Source organism: Pongo abelii, chromosome 5 (genome assembly GCF_028885655.2).
Source record: "Pongo abelii isolate AG06213 chromosome 5, NHGRI_mPonAbe1-v2.0_pri, whole genome shotgun sequence".
NCBI classification, from domain to species: Eukaryota; Metazoa; Chordata; class Mammalia; order Primates; family Hominidae; genus Pongo; species Pongo abelii.
The window spans coordinates 28,000,962-28,025,777 of NC_071990.2; the positions used below are offsets into that span (position 1 = coordinate 28,000,962).

The 24,816-nt window shown below is 39.5% G+C and overlaps 2 protein-coding genes across 8 annotated transcripts in view; one reads left to right on the top strand and one right to left on the bottom strand.

Annotated features, from left to right (window-relative positions):
* LOC100437637 (uncharacterized) overlaps positions 1-2,002 on the bottom strand; it is a 45,139-nt gene extending 43,137 nt beyond the window's left edge. For both annotated transcript variants that reach the window (XM_024248806.2, XM_024248807.2), the window contains exon 1: positions 1,659-2,002. In XM_024248806.2, coding sequence (XP_024104574.2) covers positions 1,659-2,002 — 344 coding nt within the window. The remainder of the gene's footprint in view (positions 1-1,658) is intronic.
* Positions 2,003-2,276: 274 nt separating this feature from the next.
* On the top strand, positions 2,277-24,309 carry LOC100455998 (zinc finger protein with KRAB and SCAN domains 8). 6 transcript variants are annotated; one of them, XM_054558563.2, is made up of 7 exons: positions 2,277-2,867; positions 6,453-6,659; positions 13,219-13,727; positions 14,391-14,532; positions 16,672-16,763; positions 17,088-17,211; positions 17,888-24,309. In XM_054558563.2, exons 3-7 carry the CDS (start codon positions 13,311-13,313, stop codon positions 18,847-18,849), a joined length of 1,737 nt encoding a protein of 578 aa, XP_054414538.2. In that variant the 5' UTR covers positions 2,277-2,867; positions 6,453-6,659; positions 13,219-13,310; the 3' UTR covers positions 18,850-24,309. The 6 variants fall into 6 exon arrangements, with proteins under 6 accessions (XP_054414538.2, XP_054414539.2, XP_009239822.4 ...); XM_054558564.2 differs by lacking the exon at positions 6,453-6,659; XM_009241547.4 differs by lacking the exons at positions 2,277-2,867; positions 6,453-6,659 and adding an exon at positions 6,721-7,076.
* Positions 24,310-24,816: the final 507 nt, after the last annotated feature.

Here is a 24,816-nt window from a genome sequence, read left to right on the forward strand (position 1 = left end):
TATGTTTGAAATAATTTGGATATGTGAATCTATTTTTTTATTTTAAATTTTATATAATCTCAATATAGATTATTTATGAAAATATAATATGTGAATTGAGATGTCCAATAAGTATAAACACACTGGCTTTCAAAAAATGGAATATAGGATATTTCATTAATAATTTTTATATTGATTAGATGTTGATATAGTAATATTTTGGATATGATGGTTTAAACTAAAGATAATTTCACCTGTCTTTTTACATTTTTAATATGGCTATTAATAAGAAGGTTTTAAATTACATAGGTGAATCCCATTATATTCCTATTTATTAGACAGAACTGACCTTCAGTTCTGCAGAAAACCATTCCACACGAAAGGGAGAGGTAATGCAAAGTCTCTGAATAGGGGTGAATTTGATGTGTTACAGGAACTGAAAAAGGCCACGTGTTGAAACCACTGGATTAAGGGGAAGGTGACACAAGATTAGGTTAGAGAGGTGAACAGGGGCCAGGATGTGTATTCTAAACGTGATGGGGAACTACTAGAAGGGAGGAACTAATCCAATGTTTGTTTTTAAAAGATCATTCTGGCTCCTTAAAGAGGCAAGAATGAGAAAAGAGCAAAAGTAAGGAAATCAGTCCAGAGGCTACTGTAGTAACCCAAGTGAAAGAATGTAGTGGCATGGACCATGGGTTCACAGTGGATATAAAGAGAAACAAACAGACTTAAGGTACATTTTGGAGATGAAAATATAATCTTGCTCATTGTTGTAGATTCCTAAATTCTGCTTGAAAAGATGTTTCTGTATTAGGTTAAACAAATGAAATCCCTGTTTTTGTGGGTCAAAATGGTTAAATACCAGAAATGTAAAATGATTTAACCTAATAGAAACAAATAACGACAGAGAAGAATCAGAGGAATGATACAAGAGAAGGGACGTTGAAATGGGGCTTATTTATTAAAATGAAAATTGTTATTGTTCTCTTCTCCTTAAATCTGTCTGTGGAAGCCACCCTTATCAAAAAAAAAAAAAAAACCTTTGTTGAAAGGCAAATTGCCAACAAACCCGATGAGATTCAGAACACTGCTGCAATAACATATCTCTGTAGAAGCTTATACTTCCATCTGGATAGCAAATTTCCTAAGCTGATAAAACCAGGTTATCAATGAAAGGCCAGAGTACAGAATTTAAAGGAAGAATGCCTGGGTATGAATCTTTGTTCTGCCAGTTACTAGTTATATGACCTTGGCTAATACACTTATTCTCTCTGTGCCTCAGGTTCCCCATCTGTAAAACAGTATTATAATGATATCTACCTCATAAAGTAGGAATTAAATGAGTGACCAAATGTGAAGGGTTTAGAACAGTGGCTGGCCCATAATGTTATACAAGTCTTAGCCTCTAACATTAGCACACTTAGATCTTTTTGTTAGCATTAAATTCAGCATTTTCTTCCTATGAAAGCTGCTTAAATCAGTTAACTGGGCATTTGATCTTCGTGGGCTCATTGTATTGTTGCTGTTGTGTGTGTTTTTCAATAATACTCGTAATCTTAACAATTAGCATAATTTTGAACCGCTCCTTAATACCTAACCCCAATCCCAAACCGGACGGTCGAGCCTATCCACCGGCAGAGAACATCACCCAATCTCGCCCTCACTCTGACACTCACCTGCCAGACCTTTTCTTCCGTCCGTTTTCTGCCTCTGGCCCAGGGCCCAGCTCACGTAGCGTTTTCGGGGGCTGATTGGGAACCGTTAGCAACCGGAAGTGGCTAGAGGTCGCGAGAGAACTGAAAAAGGGGACCGGCCGTTCCCAGCTGCCTAAACACTTGGGTTCCGGCCTGGAAGGAGGCCCAGGGCTCCCACAAAGAGAAACAAGGGACCTATTTGGATGGATCCCAAGAAACACTGTCTGGCAACTGATTTGAACGAGGCTTGCCGCAGCCGGGCCGTTTTCGCAAAGTAGGCCCACTACAGACCTGTGGGAACCTCCGGGATGCCTGGGGACCCGCATCTGCCGCTACCAGCAATTTCCTATCCCGACCCTCTCTGCAGTTGTCGAGCCCGGCCGGCGGCTTTGAGCGTGGAGTCCCGCAGACCCTGGCACCTAGGGGGCCGAAGCCGAGGGATCTTGGGGTAGAAGAGCGGTCCTACAGAGCTGCCGCTTCGGGAGAGCCCCCAGTCGACCGCTGATGGGGAATTGAGGATTTTACTGTTTTAGTGCAGCCCGCTCCCGGAGAAAGGCGGGCTCGGACGTTCTTGACTTTAGGATAGACTGGGGAGGGGCGCCGAGGAGCGTTCTTCCCTTTACGTCTCGCGGTCGCAGGCTGTATTTGCTGGTGCCCTGCTCACTGTGATCTCGCAGGACCTTGCGGACTTACGGAGACGAAAAGTGGCCTACTTTGAGTTTCTCTGATACTTAGGGGAAATGAGTGTCCAGAGCGAAATAGGTGCAGAGTGCCGGCACTAGAATTCTTTAAACCTGAATTCAAATTCTGACTCCACCACTCTCCAGTTAGGACTGAGGGCAATTTATTTTTAACTTCTCCAAGCCTCTGTTTACTCGTTTATGTAACTCAGGCTAATAACGTAGTGCCTATTTCATAGGGTGGCTTTGACTATTAAGTGTGAGAGTGCATGTAAGAACAGTCTAAGGGCATTTCCCTGCCTTTCCCCTTGTCTGCTGTCACTCTCATCCGTGTCAGACAAATGGAATTAATTAACCAACTTCCGCTTTTCTGAAGCACGGGTAAAGAAGAGTGAAGTGCAGGACTCGGGTAAAGGAAAAACCAAGAAGAATGCAAAAGATGGATGGTCATTGTGAGATCCACAGAGGTGCTCATCCCAGCACTTTCACCTCACTTGGCGTCTGTCACATGGTAGGTGCTTGATAAGTACATGGGTGAATGAGGACCTACCTAAGGAGAAGGAATTATTGAATAAGACTAGAATTGAAGGGAGAGGATGAATCAGACTGATTAGCTACTTGACAAAAAAAGGCAAACCACTCTTCCTGTCAGAAATATATGGCACATCTGCATATTTCAAGGGCTGCCACTTACTGCAACTGGAAGGGAGATCTCAGAACCGACACCTCAACTACGGAAGCTTTAGTCTATTGACAGCAAATGCAACATAGCAAGTAATATAAGACAGAATGTGATCAGTGCAAAATCGAATAATAAAGTCTTGAGAGGGGGTTATTAGAATAATAGACGAGTGTTTAGATTGAGTAGTGAGCAATGAGATAAGTCCTTTGACTTGGGGGTACAGGGGAATTATGATCAGGGGTATGGGATAGGGAGAAGGTCATTCTGGAAGGCAATAAAAGGCAGACAGGACGCTAGTGGTAGAAAAAAAGGAAAACACTTGTTTATCAATGTCTATCAATGGCGGAAGAATTACATACGACGTATGCTATTGAGGAATACCTTTCAACCGTTAAAATGACAAAAGGAGTGTCAGAACAATATATATCATTTTTGTTGAAAAAATTTGTTTATATAGATATAATTTGTGGGGTATTTGTACAGGAAAAGGATGCACTCCAAACTTAACAGTGATTACCCCATATCGAAAATTGTGAAACTTTTACCCTACTTGCAAGCTAACAATTTAACTTGCCATAGTTTTATGGATACTAACAGAAGACACGACTCCTGCGTCAGAGACAGAAGACTTTATTACTTAATAACACAGGCATCATAAGTTTTATATTCCCTTGTTCCCAAAGCTTATGTTCCCAAAGCCCACAGAGGGGCCTAAGCTTGGCATTCCTCTGCTAGGATGGAACAGTGGGTTTGCAACCTAGCAGAGGAATGCCAAGCTTAGGAAGCCCAACCTTTGCTCAGCCTTGCCCCAGAATGAGCCATTATCTTTATTATCCTGGTCAGGAAACAACTGTGCTCTAGAAGGAGATACAAACATCCTTGAAAAGCTAACCTCAAAGAAAAATTTACCATAAGACTAGGAGTAATTTGAGAAGCCATTAAAGAATTATCTCCCAACATTTTAGGTAAATACTATTTGAGGGTGGAGATGTCAGCTTTTAAGAATTTTATATAATATTAATCTTTATCATGCTTCATTTATTTTTAAAAATACAGAAAATAAAAGGCAAGCACAGAAGTTTAAATTTTACTTAGAGATAAGGAACCACTCAGGGTTAGTGATTGGAAGAATGATAATGATATTTAAGGACCACGTCTTGGATAGTTAGGAAGGCTATCTCAAGGCTGTTGCAGTCACATAGGTGTGAAGTAATTAGAACTGAGGATGGTGGTTATATTAATGGAGAAAAGTAACATTTCAAAGGAGAAATCTGGCTCTGATAATTTCTCCTTTATCTCCATGTTTCATTGAGTAAACTAAGGAAGCCTCTCAAGCCTGAATAACTTAGAAATTGGTGATATTATCAACCATTCTAATGGATATGTGGTGGTAACTCATTGAGGTTTTAACTTTGCATTTCCCTGATGAATAATGATTACTTTTTAGTGTGCATACTGGCCATTCTTTTATCTTTTGTAAAGAAAGTGTTCAAATCTTTTGCCTATTTGTGTTGAATTATCTTATTCATTAAATTGTGAGAGTTCTTTATGTATTCTGGATAGTTCTTTGTCAGATAGATGTATTACAAATATTTTTCAGTGTGTAGCTTTTTCTTCACTTTCTTAATAGTGCTTTTTTTTGAGAAGATTTAAATTTTGATGAGAATTTAAATTTAAAATTTTGAAGTCAAATTTATCAATTATAATCAGTGTCTGTGTGTCCAGTTTGAGAAAACTGCCTATGGCATGACGCTATTTTACTTCCGATGTGTACACAACTTTGTACATAGTATGTGCAGTCACAGTTGTGTGCACATTGAATTTGTACAACTACATATGTGCACAACTTCAGACTTAAAAAATTATTTATTTGTTTGTTTATTTATGTTGAGACAGGGTCTTGCTCTATTGCCCGGGCTGGAGTGCAATGGTAGGATCTCAGCTCACTGCTGCTTCTGCCTCCCAGGCTCATGCGATTCTCCCGCCTCAGCCTCTGGAGTAGCTGGGACTACAGGAGCCCACCACCATGCCTGGGTAATTTTTGTATTTTTTGCAGAGATGGGTTTTGCCATGTTGGCCAGGCTGGTCTCAAACTCCTGAGCTCAGGTGATCCTCCTGCGGCTTCACAAAGTGCTGGGATTACAGGCATGAGCCACCGCGCTCAGCCAAAAAAGTTATTTTTAAGATGTGAAAAAAGAAACTGAAAGTAGAGTTCTAGTCTGTCACCAGTTACTTCCAGTTACCATCCCAGGTGGAAAGCAACAGCTGTGAAATTAAAAGCAAAAATAAGTACTTTGAAGGAGTCCAGAAGCACTGTAGCTTCCTAGTGTTTACTATTATTTACTTGTTTTCATGTGATAATTAGATGACAAAACCCTTAAATCAAACCGACTTTGTCAGTACGCAAAATACTGGGGAGTTAGTAATTGGGAAGGGATAGAAACGTTGGTGGTAGCTACCAGCAGGAGCAGATAAAGAGGGAAATTAAGGTGAAAATTGGAGGAGCCCTGAGAACTCAATAATAGGTGGTTGGGAAAGGTGCTGAAGAAAATAAATACATGAGACCTAAAAAACAAAAAATAACACTTGCCACAACCTCCACCCCTGAAATCCTATTAGTCTCAAAAGTTAAAAAGCTCTAATGCAACAGGTCTGTAAAGAATGAACACAGGACCGAGGTGGTGTCTCATGCCTGTAATCCCAGGACTTTGGGAGACTGAGGCAGGAGGATCACTTGAGCCCAGGAATTCAAGACCAGCCTGGGCAACATAGTGAGACCCCCCCCACCCCCGCCACCCCGTTTCTACAAATTTTCTTTTTTAAGCTGAGGGTGGTGCACACCTGTAGTCCCAGCTACTTGGGGGGCTGAGGTGGGAAAATTGCTTGAGCCCAGAAGGTTGAGGCTGCCGTGAGCTATGATCACACCACTACACTCTGCAATAGAGACCCTGTCAAAAAAAAAAAAAAAAAAAAAGACTAACAAAAAAAGAATGAACATAGATTTGTTCCCCAAATCTTGTGGTATTAAAACTAGGGTCTACTCCCCAAGCTTACATCATAGGTTTAGCATTAAAACAGCTAAGCAGCAAAGCAGATGCTGTAAGCTATAGAAATTCATTAAGATAGGAAAGAGTGGGAAATATGTAAAGTTCCAAAAATAATATATATTTAATTACGATTTTTTTGAATACTTAATAAAATATGCTATTCCTAAGTGCCATGCCATAGGGATTTCACAAAACTATGAACTGTGATTAGCAGGAATTCCTCATGAAGTTTGTACTCTATGTGAGAGGTCTGGATATATTTATGAATCGAGAACCGTAAAGTACAGGGTATGTAACGGAGCCAAACGCGAGTCCAGTTGGAATCCTAATGATCCATGAAGTGCTCCCTCCTCCAACACTTTCCCAGCCTCCTGTTCACAGCTCCAGCCTCCCCACGTCGGATATCTACCCCCAGGGAACGTTACTATTGACAGCGAGCGCGCGGAGCTGCACGGGCACACAAGGCGGAGGGGACACCAAGGTCCGTTATTCCCCAGCACGTTCACTGCCCCAGCGACCGCGCAAGCCTGAGGCACGCAGACGCGGGAGGAACCCGAGGCACAGCACACAGCAGGTGAGGGGCGTGGTACTCCGGTACCCTCAGTCGGCCGACCATAGAGCTTTTAGACCTCCAGGACTCCTAGAGAGCTTCCGGAAGTGCCTTTGGGGCAAGATGCGTGCTGGCCGGTGTTGTGCCTCCGCAGATTTGGAAGTTAGTGGCCAGAGGGGCCTGGTCCGAGTACAGTTTTCATCGCCTTTACTCCCCGACCTTGCTCCGGGTCTGCTTATCCGTTGTAACCTCCCTTCCCCACGACGGGGCGCCTCTGCAACTCACAGTGAGTACGGTCGTGCTCTGGGCCAGAGGAAAGTGGATGCTTTGTGGCTGGTCCAGGCCGCAGCTGAGGACTGGCCTGAGGGGTCCGGAGAGGGGCCTGTTCGGTGTTCGGCGCCGCGGACCGGTTCTGACGCCTTAGTTGCTGGTGCAGGCAGAGTACGTCCCCACGAATTGCCCTCGAACTTTTTGCGAGGGAACCTTTTATGAAGCTTTCTTCATAGATAATCGTTTTGTGGTATGTTTTTGTAGTCGATCGTGTTTATCTTAAAATGGGGAACTGCCCCCCCCATGTTATTTTTTATCCAACTATTTCCAGAGTCTGAATTGTTTTCACTTAGCGCTATTTTGCGTTTAGCTCACAACAAAATTCTCAGTTTTTAAAAAAGACATATTTTGCTTTTGGAAGCCCCATTTATCCATGGAAACCAATTTTTGCTGTTACTCTTCTTTAGTGTATTCAGAAACTGGTGGTGTGATGACTAGATAATTGAAAGTTTTTTTTTTTTAATTTCAGGGTAATTCAGAATTCAACATTATCAGAATGCCTATTTCATTTGTTAAAGCAAACTGAAGTTAGCCAACGAGGAACTCTGGCAGGGCCCCATTTCCAAAACTCTGGTTAGTCATGAGTAATTTTTGTCAGGCTACTTTGACTGCCACCACCACCTTTAAAAACATATTTCTGTTGTTTTTTAGTTCCGTTGAGTGTATTTACGTAGCAATCATTGTTTTAGCAAATACATACGTGTTTTGAATTTCTGTTGTTTAAATGTAAAATGTGATAGATGTTAATTAAAACTTTCAGCTAATGCAATTTGAGATAACAAAGCATAGTATTGGCTTCACCTACTTTTTCTTGGAAAATGTCTTTTTTGTTTTGTTTTCAGTTCCCAAACATTTCTCAAATTAGACATAGTCTGAAGGAAGAATACATTCCTTCTACAACTATTGAAAAAATAATGCTGTTAAAATTGAGTTGTGCCTTCAGCATCTCACAGGATTACAGCATTTAAAATCCAGAGGAAGCTTTAAAGATTGCCTTTTAAACTCATGTAAACTTGACTAGGTGTTCTTTAAGGAGACTATGTAAAAATCAGTCTATATCCACACAGTGCTCACCAACTTAATACACACATGTACGCACAAAACTGAGAGGAAGGTACATAGTGGAGTAATTTTGCACTCAGTTATTTATAGGTTGTAATTCTCAAAAACTAGCTGATTAGAGAGGGAAGAGACTTAAAACAATGGAAAATTAGCCACTAAATAGAATAATCAAGATGGGCAATGGGCAAGACCTGTTGGCTGATTTGGTATAAAAAATGAACAAACCTGATAATTAGCTGGTTTTCATCAGTGTCGCTATTGAGACTTTTTAATACCACATCAACAATATAAAGTTCTTGAATGCTGCGCACTTCACATTAAAATATTTTATAGCCTCCTGTACTGGTAAGTAGTGGGATTGCACCTGTGAATAGACACTGCACTGAAGCCTGAGCAACATAGTGAGACCCTGTCCCTAAATAATAATAATAATATTTTATAGCCATTATGGATGAGGATTGCTCAGTAATAGATGGCCAGTTGTTCAGTAGTTAAAAATGAACCTTGGCTTTAAGGAAATTTATAGGAAAACATAGTAAGACTACCACTATATAACATCACATTCTAAACAGTTAGAATTTATGTCCCATGTATTGACCTTTAAGTTTTTAACATTAAATCATAAGTAGCTATTTTAAGAAAATTTAAGTTTGTTTTTATTTGAAAAATTAAATTATTTTAAAATTAGCTAAGACCATTTTAAAATAAATTATCTTAAAATTATAGATAATTTATTCAAACAAAAACAAATAATTTGTCAAAACCAAATTGATTACCCTTTCTCAACAAAATCTCAGCATCTTCCTCAAATTCACTCTTCCCCCAAATCTCACTATTCTAGCAAATTCCTCCACTTTCCTGTAAAGTCATAATCAATGAACTATACCCCCAATGTTAATTGATATATTTAACCATATCTTTTGCTCCTTGGTTCTTCTGATCTGTAGTTTACTCTCTACCCTGTTGTTCCCGGCCTTGTCTAACTTTAAAAATAATTTTCAAATTCCCTTTCTTTTCTGTACACACTCTCTATGTAGAATTTGTTTATTTGTTTGTTTTTAACCTTCCTGGCATTCTTGGATGGCCTTTGAGTCTGTGAACTCTGCCGAAATTGAGTGTACAATTTTGTATCTGTGGACATTTTGCTGGAAAGAAGTTCTGTGTTTTCTTTAGGTTGAAGAGTCTATAAACCAACCCCCCTACCCGCCCCCGACAACTCCAAAAACTGAAAAGATAAGCACTGCCTTGATGATTCGTATGGGGAACTGTATGTACAGTAATCTGATTTTTTTCCTAAATACCTGTCTCTTCTTTGTGGACTATAGGTCTCTGGTTTTATCTTGATGTTAGCATCTCATAACAACTGGTTTTGGGTATGCTACCTTTACTTACACTCTTCTTCATTCTCTACAGTGTTGTCTGAAATACAAAGATAATGGTCACCTCTGTCAACAAACATTTGCAATAAGGCCATGGCCACATTCTCACAATGTGATAAGTCCTATATTTGGACCATGTAAAAAATGCTTTGGTAGGAATGACAAATGGCAGGGGGATGACAGAGAAGAACTCATGAAAAAGGTAATAGATAAATTAGAAATAAGAGTTGAATGATTTTAGGCCGGGCGCAGTGGCTTACGCCTGTAATCCCAGCACTTTGGGAGGCCGAGGCAGGCAGATCATGAGGAGATTGAGACCATCCTGGCTAACACGGTGAAACCCCATCTCTACTAAAAATACAAAAAATTAGCCAGGTGTAGTGGCGGGCGCCTGTAGTCCCAGCTACTCGGGAGGCTGAGGCAAGAGAATGGCGTGAACCCGGGAGGCGGAGGTTGCAGTGAGCCAAGATCGTGCCACTGCACTCCAGCCTGGGTGACAGAGCAAGACTCCATCTGAAACAAAAAAAAAAGAGTTGAATGGTTTTAGCTGGATTATCAACCTTGGCATTGACACTTTGGGCCAAATAATTCTTTGTGGTGGGGGCTGTGTTGAGCATTGTAGGATCCCTGGCCTCTATGTACAAGATAATAGTAGCACCCCTTCCTCCCAAGTTGTGACAACAAAAATATTTACAGACATTATGAAAGGTCCCTGGGATGGGGGTAAGGACAATGTTGCCATCAGTTTTGAACCACTGAGCTAGAGTAAAGAACTCTGTAGTAGAATGGAAATATGAGAAAGCCACAGCCCAGAAAGGCTTTGTGTAAGTGAGTTTAAAGTAGATATAGCCAGCCAGGTTTACATTCATAAAGGGCCTTGCATACCATGCTAAAAAATTTGGTCCCTATTGAAGTATTTTCAGGAGGTGAGTCATGTTAGTCATATTACATATTTTTTTAAAATCTCTCTGGCAGTATAGGGCTACTGTAAAAAAAAAAAAAAAGTATCATAAACCTGGTAGTTTAATAGAATAGACACTTAACTGTCTCATAGTTAGGAAGGCTAGATGTCCAAAATCAGGGTGTCGCCAGAGCCATGCTCTTCTAGCTTCTTGTTGTCACTGATAAACTTTGGCATTCCTTGGCTTGCAGCTGCATAACTCCATCTCTGCTTCTGTAGTCACTTAGCTCTCATTCATCTGTGTGTCTGTGTCTTCACGTGACCTTCTCCTTTCTCAGAGTCTGTCTCTCTGTGTCTTTTCTCCTTTTAAAAGTGTGCCAGTCATATTGGTTTAATGGCCGACCCATTCCGGTATAACTTCATCTTAACTTGATTACATCTGCAAAGCCCCTATTTCCAAATAAGTTCACATCCACAGGTACTAGAGGTTAGAATGTCCGCATATCTTTTTGGGGGACACATTTCAACCCACAGTAGGCAATACTGTGGAACATGAATGGGAAAAAAGCATAACCAAAGTTACCATTGCAATTCTAGGCAAGAGACGATGTCTATGCCAAGGATGGAAACCATAGACATATATAGAAATAGGATCATGAAATTGAACTTTTTTTGGACATCAGGTCTTGTTTCTAAATCTCACTCTTACAAGAAATGTAAACATGTTCTGTGTCTGCTATTGTAAATATGGCTAATGTTCTTTGATTCTATCAAAAAGATATGGACCTTTGCCCATGGGGAAAATACAATTAAGTTATGAAGTCAGAATTCCTTTGGAACTAATAAATATACAGTTATGGGAAAAGTAACATTAAAGCAATACACATTTAAGTAACAGAGGTATAGAATGAGAGGAAAATAATTTCCAATTGGAGTCACCAGGAAAGGATTTTTAAAGGCAACAGTATTTTATCTTGTCCTTTAAGAAGGTAGTGTTGGTACTGATGAAAGAAGTCAATGAAGACTTCAACGGAGAGACACATTGTGTTCATGGAATGGAAAACTCACTATTGTTGAGATATCAGTTGTCCCTAAAATGAGCTATGGATTCATTACAAATCCAATTCAATAATTTTTTGTAGAAATTAATACACTGATTCTAAAATGTGTATCAAAAGACAACAGAACTAGAAAAGTGAAAATAATTTTGAAAACGAACAACAAAGTTGCAAGACTCACCTACTTGATTTCAAGATTTTAAAAGTCACACAATCAAGACTATTCTGTATTGGTGAAAGAATAAATGTATAGGTCAATAAACAGAACAGAGATTCCAGAAATAGACCCTTATATATACATACATATAGTGAACTGATATTTGACAAATGTACAAAGACAGTTAAGTAGATAAAGGAGAATCCTTAAAATGAACCTCCATCCATACCTCAAATTCTATACAAAAATTAACTCAAAATGGATCACAGGCCTAAATGTAAAACCTAAAACTATAAAACTTTTAGTAAAAAACAGGAGAAAATATTTGTGACCTTGGATTAAGCAAAGATTTCTTAGATATGACATCAAAAGCACAGTCAATTAAAAAAATGAACTTTTTTTCTTCAAAAGGCCCTATGAAAAGAATGAAAAAGAGGGAATACTTGCAAATTACATATCTCATAAAGGACTTGTGTCCAGAGTATGTAAGAAACTCAAAACTTAATTTTAAAATAACTAAATTAAAAAATGGGCAAAAGTTTTGAACAAATACTTCACTAAAGAAGATATGTAGATGTTAAATAAGCACATAAAAAGATGCTCAACATTATTAGTCAGTAGAGAAATGCATACTAAAGCCATATGAGATATTAAAACTATAATGAGTTGCCACTACACATACACCTATTAGAATATCTAAAATTAAAAACAAAAACAATATCAAGTGCTAGTCAGATTGGTGAGCAACTGCAATTCTCATATACAGGTGGTGGAATGCAGAGTGCTTTGGAAAGCAGTTTTGCAGTTTCTTATAAAGTTATACATATATGTATTTTATGACACAGCAGTTTTACCTCTGAATATTTGCCCAAATAAAATGAAAACTATATTCACACCAAAACTCATGCAGATGCTCATAGTGGCTTTATTCATAGTGATAAAAAACAAAAACAACTCAGATATTGTTCAACTGGGAAATGGATAAACATTTAAACATTCCCACTCCAGAATCTCACATAAATAAAATCATATAGTATGTAGCCTTTTGAGTGTGGGAGTAGACTTTTGGGTTGTAGTTGTCGATAGGACATCCAGGTTCCTTGGAGTGCTCCATAGAGAGTTTCTGAGTTGGAGGTCACGTCCATAGTAGAGGAAGTTAGCCTTGAGATAGGAGGAAAGATGAGGGGCACAGGTAGGATAAGGAATGTTAGGTGGAGAAGAGCAAAGTGTTAGGAAAGTTTTTGACAATACTTTGAATTAGATTATGTAGAAATTAGTCTCATCTGTTAAGAGTAAGGGAAAGGTTGAGAGCTGAAGTGTATAGAACCAGGTTAGTACAGCTGGTGTATCAAAGACTAAAAGGGGTTAAATGAGCAGCCCTGAAGGCCGGCTAAGATTAAACACAAAATTTCAACTAGACCCAGTCTACATGGTTTCCTGACTTTGCTTAGCCATGTTCCACATCCCCAAATATAGTGATGAAAGCAGAAGGAAGGGGTTTTTCTATGGATGGGTTTGGCATGATTGGCATGGCAGAAAGTTAAGGAAGTAAGAAGTTATTTCTGGAACAGTGGGGAGGATCATTTAATTGGCCGAGCCATGAAGTCCGTGTCATGCTAAGGAACTTGTTAAGATACCATAGTAAGTTACAATGACTTTTGACTTGCCTTAACACTATCATATTTTCTTCATGAAGAAGTACCCTTAGAAAGAGGCCCTCAGAAGAGTCTTCTCTTAAGAAGATAAAGAAGGTAGTGGAAACGAACTTCCTGAGCTTTTCAGGCTCTAATGGCTGAAGAAACAAGAAAGCCTTCAGCCCCATCCCCACCAGACCAGACTCCTGAAGAGGATCTTGTAATCGTCAAGGTAGAGGAGGATCACGGTTGGGACCAGGAATCTAGTCTGCATGAAAATAACCCTCCTGGCCAAGAACTGTTCCGCCTGCGCTTCAGGCAGTTATGCTACCAGGAGACACTAGGACCCCGAGAAGCTCTGATCCAACTACGGGCACTTTGCCATCAGTGGCTGAGGCCAGATTTGAACACCAAGGAGCAGATCCTGGAGCTGCTGGTGCTGGAGCAGTTCTTGACCATCCTACCTGAGGAGCTCCAGACTCTGGTTAAGGAACATCAGCTAGAGAACGGAGAGGAGGTGGTGACCCTATTAGAGGATTTGGAAAGGCAGATTGATATACTAGGACGACCAGTAAGTAGAAGGAGGTGTGCGTGCTGTGACTGTGGGAGTCCTGGAAGCTTGGTAGAGGGACATAGGCATCACAGTGGGAGAGCAGATGCTTAGCATCAGTTTCTGTTGGATAAGGATGAAAATAGTTTTAGTGTAGTATGACTTGTACTTGTAGAGTTCTTTTTACTTTTGTAAAGGATATAAATCCATTTTTTTTGTTGTCATAACATCCCTACAACCGTATTGTTCTTGTTTGCCGGATGGGAACTTGATGCATAGGAAGCTTAAGTTAATTTTTCAGGGACATCCACATAATTAAAGGTAAATTTGATGCCAGAAATCAGGCTTTCTAGTTCCTTATTAAAAGATTTTTCTACTGCATAGCACTGCTTTAAGTTTGTTATTTTCCTCCTTCCTCTGCCTTAGGAACACAAAATATTGGTGTTCTGTGTAACAGGGAAGGCATCAGCAGAAATCTTTTCCTTTAGTACTAAGCAAAAATGATGCCTTTCTTTCTGTGCTCATCTATGTATTTGTGTTCCTTACTGTCCCTGAGAAGTGAGGGAGATTCTGCTGCTTCCTTCCCCAAGCATATATCCCTGTAGATGTGTTTGTGGTCCTCTTTCATTGTTCATTACATTTCGCAAAGGGATTCCTTATTATCCAACTATCTGTTGTTTCCAGGTCTCAGCTCGCTTACATGGACGTAGGGTACTCTGGGAGGAGGTAGTACACTCAGCATCTGCACCAGAGCCTCCAAATACTCAGCTCCAATCTGAGGCAACCCAACATAAATCTCCAGTGCCCCAAGAGTCACAAGAGAGAGGTGAGTAGCCAGATTTCATTGATGTTAAGGGGAGGAAGTAGAAATAAAAGTCCATTTGGGATACCTATCTAGTTCCTGAAGAACCAGGAACTAAAATCCTGTTTACAGACCAGTCCCAATGTCTGTGTTTAAATGTTTAGGCTTCAAATATAGATTATTCTTTCTAGTGGTAAACTCATGAACAAATTAAATAATTTGACTATTTTTTATGTATTTACATATTTCTGTTACCCCAGTACATTTACAACATACGTTTTTGAGGTTATGCTGGTATTGTCATGCCACTTTATTTGGAAATATTTCAGTATGTATTTCCTCAGACAAGAGCATTTCTTAGGTAACTTAAATAAATAAATTCCTAAATTTATCACAATTAAGAAATGTAGTATTGCTACAATACTAACCTAGGCCACAGTTCATATTTTGACAGTTGCCCCAATTATGTTCTTTCTGGTTCAGAGTCTAGTCTGGCTTCACACTTTGTGGTTAGGTGTCATGGCTGTTTGGTCTCCTTTAATTTGGAATAGTTCCTCAACCTTTCTTTTTTTTTTGAAGAGTACAGGTGTGTTATTTTGTAGAATGGCTGCAGTTTGGATTTGCATGATGTTTGATCATGTTTACATTGAGGTCATATATATTTGGCAGGAACACCTCACCCTGCCAAGGATACACGACCTAAATCTTAACAAGAGATATTGTACTCCTTCTTAGGGGTACAACAGGAATTTGTCCTATTATTGGTGGTGTTATCTTTGATGACTTGGTTAAGGTTATTCTTGCAGTGTTAATCATTGTATAGTTACTGTTTTTCCCTTTGTAACTAATAAGTAATTTGTGGAAGATACTCTTGAGTGTATTTAAATATCTTAGTCCTCATTAAACTTTTGTTGCTAAAACACTAGTTTTAGTGTTCATTGGTGCTTCTTGACTTAGTGATTACTAGAATGGTTATGAAATAGTGATTTTCTAACTCTGTCATTCCTTCTACATTTCTTTATTGTAAAGGAGAGTGCTCCCTTCTCCCAATTTTATTATTTTTTATTTATCAGTATGGACTCAAATTCATATTTATTCCATAAATATTCTGTTACTGTCTTTATTTTGTTTTTGTTTTGTCTTTGAGACAGAGTCTCACTCTGTCATCCAGGCTGGAGTACAGTGGCACGATCTCAGCTCACTGCAGCCGCTGCCTCCCGGGTTCCGGCGATTCTTAATCCTCAGCTTCCCCAGTAGCTGGGATTACAGGCACACGCCACCATGCTTGGCTAATTTTTGTATTTTTGTAGAGACGAGGTTTCACTGTGTTGGCCAGGCTGGTCTCGCACTCCTAGCCTCAAGCGATCTGCCCACTTCAGCCTCCTAAATTGCTGGGATTACAGGCACGAGCCACTGTGCTCGGCCACTGTCTTTATTTTGCTAAATCATCTCAGATTTGGCCATAGAAGGCCCCTTCAGTCTGGCTCTTGTGTCCTCTTGACATTTTCCCATTGTTTTTTGAGAATTTTTTTACTTTATTGCAGAATGAGATGTTCCAGTCTCATCTTCCCCTGCATTTCATATTTTTTCATTTATGTGATTTACAGTAGTTTATAAATATGAATTTTTAATATTTCTAAAGAAGCATTAAAACACTTAATAATTCTTGTCTAAAGTCCTAAAGCTTGTTGCCTGAGATACAGTAATCTGTATTTTAATAATAAGCTGTTTAATATCTATAGAAAGCAAATACTGGAAGCCATAGTAGACATTTCAGAAAGGTAATGAATTAATAGAGACTGGTTGATTCTGATATTTGGTTTGCCAAGAGATCAGGACCTAAGGAAATACTGTATACAGCCACAAAGATAGAAGTCGTTTTGATGGTAGAGAAGAAATTGAAAAGCGATTCCTGTTAGGAAACCAGTATACTTTCTATTTTTGAGTGTAACTTCAGTCTGACTTCAGGAACATCGGGGTGCATATGTTTTGTGGGGCAACCATAGATATGGCCCCAGAATCCAAGATATCAGCACTTCATGTGCGAAATCTTTGGCATACATGTATATCTGCTGAAATACAAATAATTTGGAATGGGTGAGTGCCAGCTTCCACAACCACAGGACAGGACTGGTCTCATTCATAGCTCCTTTCTCTTCTCAGCCATGTCTACTTCCCAGAGTCCTACTCGTTCCCAGAAAGGAAGTTCTGGAGACCAGGAAATGGCAGCTACACTTCTCACAGCAGGGTTCCAGGTGAGTTGTGCTCCTTCTCACTGAAACCCCATAGCTGTGCTTGTCAGTGTTTGTGGCATCTGCCCTATATCTTGACTGTCTAGTTGGTAGCAGTACCTACCCAAAAACTTGTCCCAAAAATTCTTTTGCCTAGGGACAGATTGATCCTGAATTTCCCCCAGTAAATCTCATGCATTTTCCTCTTCTTCCTAGCTATTCAGATCCCTTTACATAGTACATTCCCAAGTTGTAATCCTCTCCCAATACTGGTGGATCTCTCAGGCTCTATAGGTTTGAGCTGTGGAACAGTCCCAGTCCCCAAATGGGGATCTTGTTTTGTTTCAGACTTTGGAGAAGATTGAAGACATGGCTGTGTCCCTTATTCGAGAGGAGTGGCTTCTTGATCCATCACAGAAGGATCTGAGTAGAGATAACAGGCCAGAAAATTTCAGAAATGTGTTCTCCCTGGGTAAGGAGAGCTGTGGTTATTATTGTCATTTTAGATTTTTTGTTTGTTTGTTGTTTATGTGTATAGTAGCTACAGCCTTTCTGAAAGACATAGTTAAGTTTAAACTCAGGATCCAACAGAGGGATATGATGTTGAGATTTCTTGAAATCTTACATGAAACTTCTGTTCTCCTGTCCAGAACTTCCTTACATTTTGTACCAGGGTACTGGCGTGTTTGCCAGTTGGAAATTGACATCTCACAGATGCTCTCTGAGTTCATACATTTCTTCTCCAAGTTGTCATGGGATTCCTACATATATTTTTCTCACATAAATTAATTGTATCTCCTCCCTTTTGATGACTGTTTGGGCATTTTCCCATTTGTGTCCTGCTCATTAGTTCTTTTAGTAGTTCCATATTCCTCTCCCCAACTTTCACCTCACCTCAGTTCATGCTTTCCTGACTTTAGTTCCCCTTCCAATTAACTCTCTTTTTTTAATGGTACCTCTTTCCCAGTTGACTAGCTCATATTAAGCAAGGTCACTATTAAGAAGCTATTTTGGAGACAGAAGTTTTGTGTTTACTTATAGCTGTTCATGTGTATTTTCCTTTTCCCCTATCTTCAGTTCCTTTCTCCTAGCATAAAGAATAGGATGTGACATTGGCTTGATGTTTATTTATCACATTTTTATTTCAGGTGGTGAGACCAGGAGTGAGAACAGGGAATTAGCTTCAAAACAGGTAATATGTACTGGAATCCAACCACATGGAGAGACAGCTGCCAAATGCAACGGGGATGTTATCGGGGGTCTTGAGCATGAAGAAGCCCGAGACCTTCTGGGCAGATTAGAGAGGCAGCGGGGAAATCCCACACAAGAGAGACGACATAAATGTGATGAATGTGGGAAAAGCTTTGCTCAGAGCTCAGGCCTTGTTCGCCACTGGAGAATCCACACTGGGGAGAAACCCTATCAGTGTAATGTGTGTGGTAAAGCCTTCAGTTACAGGTCAGCCCTTCTTTCACATCAGGATATCCACAACAAAGTAAAACGCTATCACTGTAAGGAGTGTGGCAAAGCCTTCAGTCAGAACACAGGCCTGATTCTGCACCAGAGAATCCACACTGGGGAGAAGCCATATCAGTGCAATCAGTGTGGGAAGGCTTTCAGTCAGAGTGCAGGCCTTATTCTGCACCAGAGAATCCACAGTGGGGAGAGACCTTATGAATGTAATGAGTGTGGGAAAGCTTTCAGTCATAGCTCACACCTCATTGGACATCAGAGAATCCATACTGGGGAGAAGCCCTATGAGTGTGATGAGTGTGGGAAAACCTTCAGGCGGAGCTCACATCTTATTGGTCATCAGAGGAGCCACACTGGGGAGAAACCCTACAAATGCAATGAGTGTGGGAGGGCCTTCAGTCAGAAGTCAGGCCTTATTGAACATCAGAGAATCCACACTGGAGAAAGACCCTATAAATGTAAAGAATGTGGGAAAGCTTTCAATGGGAACACTGGTCTCATTCAACACCTGAGAATTCACACAGGGGAGAAGCCCTACCAATGTAATGAGTGTGGGAAAGCCTTTATTCAGAGGTCGAGTCTCATTCGACATCAGAGAATCCACAGTGGTGAAAAATCTGAATCCACAGGTGTTTAGGAACAACTTCAGTTACAGTTTGAGCATTATTCAGCATTAGAGAAACCACACACTGGTGAGAGGTCTTTCAGTGTACTAAAAGGCAGAAAGGTCATCGCAACTTTAGTTTCAGAATCTATAGTGGTGGTAAAGTTAGGATAGCTCTTTAGTAATTTGGGCCCAGTGCCTTGGTGAAGGTTGATTAGCTTGACTGTCTTTGAAAGTATCTGATGGAGCTCCTGATGACCTAATGTATCCTTTAGAAATTTAAAATAGCATTAAAGCAAGTTGCTTGTCATGGCTTGAGGAGCTTAATTTTGTCTTTTGGGTGAGTAGCTATAGGTTTGAGAGAGGTTAGCTACTCCTAGTTCCTGTGCTTCTTCCCATCTCCTGTGATTCCCCCTCTCCCATTTATTCCCTTGAAGGTGCCCTTGTATTCCTAATCTGATCTAAGAAGCTGCTGTAGAGTCAGAAGTAGCTTCTGTGTGAAACTTATATTTGTATGTAGCTTTCTAGGAAAATTTTACAGACACTTAACGTATTTATGCTTAAGTGTGCATTTTTTTATTCTAATATTCCTTCTAGTCAGTGGAAATTTGTATTCCAATACAAACTCAGAATGCTATATTTTTAACAGCACTCCAGCATTTTTCTTCATGTATCACCTTCACTGACTCCATTGAGTCGTTGAGCATCTGTACATATCCTTCACCACCACCACCCCCAGTCCCAGTACCTGTGTCAGCAAAGAAAGTGGACACATTAGTGATGGTTATGGGAGTAATACAAAGAAAGAGGTGAGTGGAGACTCAGCCCAGCTGCTCTAGAGCTTGGATAGTTATACATTTTGGTGACTTCTGACTCTCCTTCCACCTCCCCACTGTACACTGTGGTACAAATAGTTTGCACTATCCTAGTTATGGCATCAGGTAGGAGGAGACAAAGATGCTTTAGGAAGATAAAAACCTTACAAAGAATGTATACTCATCCTTTTTGGACCATTACAGTACTGCTTTCTCAGGTTCTTATCAGCCTGTGCAAACTCCATGACTAGATGGTTTGTCACTCCTGTCATTACCTTGCACCCACCTCTTTAGATGGCCTCAGCACCTCACTCGTTATTCTCCATCTCTTTCTTGCCATTAGTTTATATGACTTTAATATCCACAGTGGTAATCTAATACCTTACCTCACAGGTTTTCATTCTTTTGAACTCTGGTGCACTCCATCTGTAATCCATGTCTGTAATCTACCAACAAAGATGTACTATTAAACTCAGTATCACCAGGCACTATATTTCATCTTTGAGGCTTTTGTTATACCAAGGAATACTATATAAAGTAATGAGACTGGTTTAAAGTAACATGCCAGAACGTATGCATCCAGTGTGGGTTGTCACTTGTTATTCCCAAGTACTATTATTCCATACTACTACTATATTCTTCCAAATATTTGGAACACTCTTAGAATTCCCATTTAATAAACCATATGAGAAAACCCTCTATTACTCTTACACTTTAGTTTTACCATTTGAGTAGCCATTTATTCACCAGAGTTGGAATTGAGTAATTTTGGGCTTTCCAAAATTAACCTTTAAACTTAAAATTGATTACATTAAGCCTATTCAGAAAAAAAATTATATAGGTTCTGATGAAAGCTTCATAATTTCACCCTGTGACTATCCTGAAAAGAAATAATAGTCATATTATTTTATGATTGATGGGTCAAAAAAAGTAATCAAAGTCTTATCTCATAGACGACCACCTTTTGGATCATAAATTCTTTCCCTATAACATTCCTTCTCTGCCTCTCTATGGCCCACTTTGACCACTAACAACATCAGAATTATCTACATCAATTTCATTGAGCCATTGGTGAATGAAGACACCCATCACTTGTCATATTGGTTTCCAACAGTCCTTTTCATTATCCTTTATTTTTGTATCCTTCCTTCTCTTGTTTCTTTTTTTTGATTTATAAGTTACCATTCCTAGTTTCTTTGTACTTGAAATTTTAAGAAACCAGAAACAAGTAAATCTGGTTGTATCTAGATCTTCACTCTCTGTTTCAGTTGTGCCTTACCCTCTGTAAGATACTGATTCTTCCTGGGGCCAGTACTACCTTGTATGCAAATATTACGTATGATGGGTGCATTGTCAGAGGGAAAATACATGTGTATGTACACACACACACACCTGCCATACACTTTAGAATAATGCTTCTCTTCTATTCCAATAAAAAGCCCTTTTAGCAATGCAACATATTAACAAAATTGGGTGCATTCAGGGTGGTATGGCCATAGACCAGAGCAACACATTGAAATGTGTACAGATGTACTAATTAAAGTCTCTTTATCTGTCAGTGTTCAGAGTAATATGTAGCCAGATTACTTAAATCTCAGAATTACTAAGCATGTGGCAAAAATTTGGAGAAAATAATATGACTAGAAAAATTAGTGTTATATTGATGTGTTATATTATATTGGGTGTGAGAAAAGACTGTATCTTGAAAGAGTTATCAAAGCTGATACAGCACATATATAGAATTAGCCAACTGGTATAAGACAATAGAAAAAGGCTGTGGATTCTTCGAGGACATCACTAGAAATCATTCTTTGTCTCAAGTTCTCACTCTTAGCATAGAATATTATTGACTAGGCTGTATGACATTTTGAGCTCTTAACTGTGAATGGCATTCATTAAGCTCCTTTATCCTATAGATTCTATCTTTATGTTCATCTGAAATGAACTATTCATCAGTACTTTCTCCTCCCATCCTAAGCTTCTCATTTTAGGAACTGACATGATAAGGTGGTTCTTTCATAACTCTAATGCCATCCAACATAGCCCTGGGAGAGGCATGTTAGGTTTCAGAGATTTTCTCCATGGAGCAAGGTGCAGTGCTAGAATATGGTGGTTGATTCCCAAACAGAGCAGTTTACTTTACTCTTGGTTCTGAGTCTCCAAGTAATAATAGCCAACATTTATTGAGCACTTACTATGTGCCCAACCCTGTTATGCCTTTCTCAGGCTCATGATAAATGTATTAGTCTGTTCTCATGCTGCTATTAAAGACATACCTGACACTGGGTAATTTATAAAGGAAAGAGGTTTAATGGACTCACAGTTCCACATGGCTGGGGACGCCTCACAATCATGGTGGAAGGCAAGGAGGAGCAAACCATGTCTTATATATGGATGGCAGCAGGCAAAGAGAGAACTTGTGCAGGGGAACTCTTTATAAAACCGTCCGATCTCGTGAGACTTATTCACTATCACAAGAACAGCACAGGAAAGTTCTGCCCCTGTGATTCAATTACCTCCCACTTGGTCCCACCCACAACACGTGGGAATTGTGGGAGCTACAATTCAAGATGAGATTTGGATGGGACACAGCCAAACCATATCAGTAGGTAGTATTTTATCCCCCATTTTATAGATGAGGAAACGGAGGCTTAGTTGAGTGAGCTGACCAATATCACCCAGCCAGTATGTGATAAAACTGATTCTGACCCACACAGTTTGATTCTAGAGCCTGTGCTCCTGACTACTGTGCTATGCTGTGTATAATGAACGTGGTAATTCTAGCCAGCTTTTTAAAAATATGTAGTGCTTGTCATGAGAGGTAGTGGGGAAAAGAATATGCAGTAGAGTGCAAATACATTACAATTACTGGAAAATTGGTGGAAAATGCCCTTTGAGGTTACAATTATATCATTTTTAAGTGTTGATGCTTTGTAGTACTACAAAGCTAAATTGTGCAAATAAAACATATTTAACAGAGTAACTGGGAGGATAAAGCAATAATAAATTCAAATATATTTTTCTCTAAACTGCCAAAGGGAAAGTAGAATTGTGGAGGGAAATGAAATATCCATATACCAGGCCAGGCAGATGGTCAGTTAGGATGACAATAGTAAGTTCATCTACAGCATAAAATGTGAAATGCTTTCAACCTCATTGCCCATTTCCAACTACCATTCTGTTTCTCCTCTATTGTTCATGGTTTTTCAAACATATCTTCGATTTTTCAACCCCCCTTTTTCATTAATCCGTTCTTAAAACTTCTTCTTACTGGCTTTCATACTTAGCATTCCAGTGAAATGTTCTTAGACTCACCAGTGGACAAATAATAAGGCCTTTTTTTATTATTATTTCTTGTCCTTTTTGATCTAATTTATATTTTATATTGTTGAATTCTCCCTCCTTTGGCTTGTGGGATCCTTTTTCTCTAATATCTGGCTTTCTTTTTTTAGCTGATCTTTCCACCCACTCCCCCTTCTCCTCTTCTCCACTGAGAATAATCTCCCTGTCTTTTATTCACTTCATTTTCTATACTCCTATTTATCCATTTTGATTGTTTATACCTACTATTTGTATTCGAATGACTTCATTTTTCCCACCCTGTGGGTCAGTTTGTGACTTTCGGAATTTTCCACAGGTACCTGTACAACTTGATATTTGAAAACAGAATTCATCACCATATATCCCCAGCCCCCGTTTTCTTTTTAAACAGGCCTCATTGCCTAATTCCTTTGCCCTGAAAAGTGTCACCACCTTTATATTTTTACCCCAGCCTTGGAGTTATCTTTTTCTGCTCTCCATTCTCCATGTCCAAAAACTTGCTGTCAGCCCAGTTTTTAATCAGTTTTCTCCTTGAGGCTTGATCTCCCATTTCTCTCATCCCATTATAGCTTTTCATATAGATCTGAGGCCCAGGTTACTGTAATTCTTTTTTTTCCAATTTCCTTGCTCCCAGGATCCCCATCTTATATAAAGTTTCCAAGGTGGTCCTCCTCAAACTCCATTTTTACAATATCTGTATTGTAAAATTTTCATTTTCACTGACACCCAGTAGATAATTTTTCGAAGGCGATCCTCCTCAAACACCCATTTTTACAATATCTCTATTGTAAAATTTCATTTTCACTAAGTAACACCCAGTAGATAATTCCTATGGAGCAGTGGTATTCCAAATTCTCCATTACCTCTATGCCTAATATTCATCAGCCTTCATTACTCTCTAGCATATTCACCTTGATTCAACAGATTCAAACTTCCTATAGCCTTCTACTGATGTCTTACAAGCTCTTGCCTCTGTGCCTTTCTCATGCTGTTCTTTTTGCTTAGATTGCTCTTTGGTCCCAGCTCATGTTCATCACTCCCTTCAAAGCCTATCTTCCTTTATATCTTCTGAGTGAGCTCTCCCTGATTGACATCACCTCATGCGATGACCTCCCTCATTCTGTGCTGCCTCAGCACTTATCTTTTGAGTTTGTACTGTGGTCCATGTACTTACTAATATGTTGCTTTGTAATTATTTTCTAGCACTCTGTGTTATAGTTTCATATTTGTATTTCAAAATTAAATTGTAAGCTCCTTGAGGGCAGGAATAATAACTTTTACATTTGTATCTCTGCACCCCCGAGTGCCTAGTATAGTGCTGAGCACATAGTAGGCGTTTAATAAATGCTTGTTGAAATATTGTGTGGATTATTTGTGGTGGTATCTACAGAAATTTTTAAGCTGTTTTCAGGAATGTCTCTGACCACTTTGGGTGCTCAAAAATGTACAGACCTATTTTCGTATGCTAGCATAGTATATCAGGATCTGCCTCTACCTAAGAGTAAGGCCAAAAAAATTCAACTTTAGGAAATTATGTGTGAAAAGCTGAAGCTCTCCATTTGGCCAGCCTTATTGGTCAAGAAAGAAAATAAGAAGCACTAAAGACTATTGTGTTAAGGTTATAATTCCAAAAGTGCTTGAGAATAGGCTTTTGTATATGAGATTAGTGGTTCTCTTTGGGAGAAATTTGGCAATGTTTGGGGACATTTTTGGTCATACCATTGGTGGGCAGCTGGGATGCTACTGGCATCTAGTAGGTAGAGGCTGGGGATGCTGCTAAGCATCATGTTTGCACAGGACAGCACCTCACCCCCTGCATCACCCTGCCCCTGCCCCTGTCCCCGCCCCACAACAAAGAATTATC

Excerpts from the sequence above, each read along its gene's own strand:
- LOC100455998 (XM_054558563.2), top strand. The coding sequence starts at position 13,311 with ATGGCTGAAGAAACAAGAAAGCCTTCAGCCCCATCCCCACCAGACCAG. Across the intron at positions 13,728-14,390 it reads TTGATATACTAGGACGACCA|GTCTCAGCTCGCTTACATGG; the intron begins GTAAGTAGAAGG and ends TGTTGTTTCCAG. Across the intron at positions 16,764-17,087 it reads TTCTCACAGCAGGGTTCCAG|ACTTTGGAGAAGATTGAAGA; the intron begins GTGAGTTGTGCT and ends GTTTTGTTTCAG.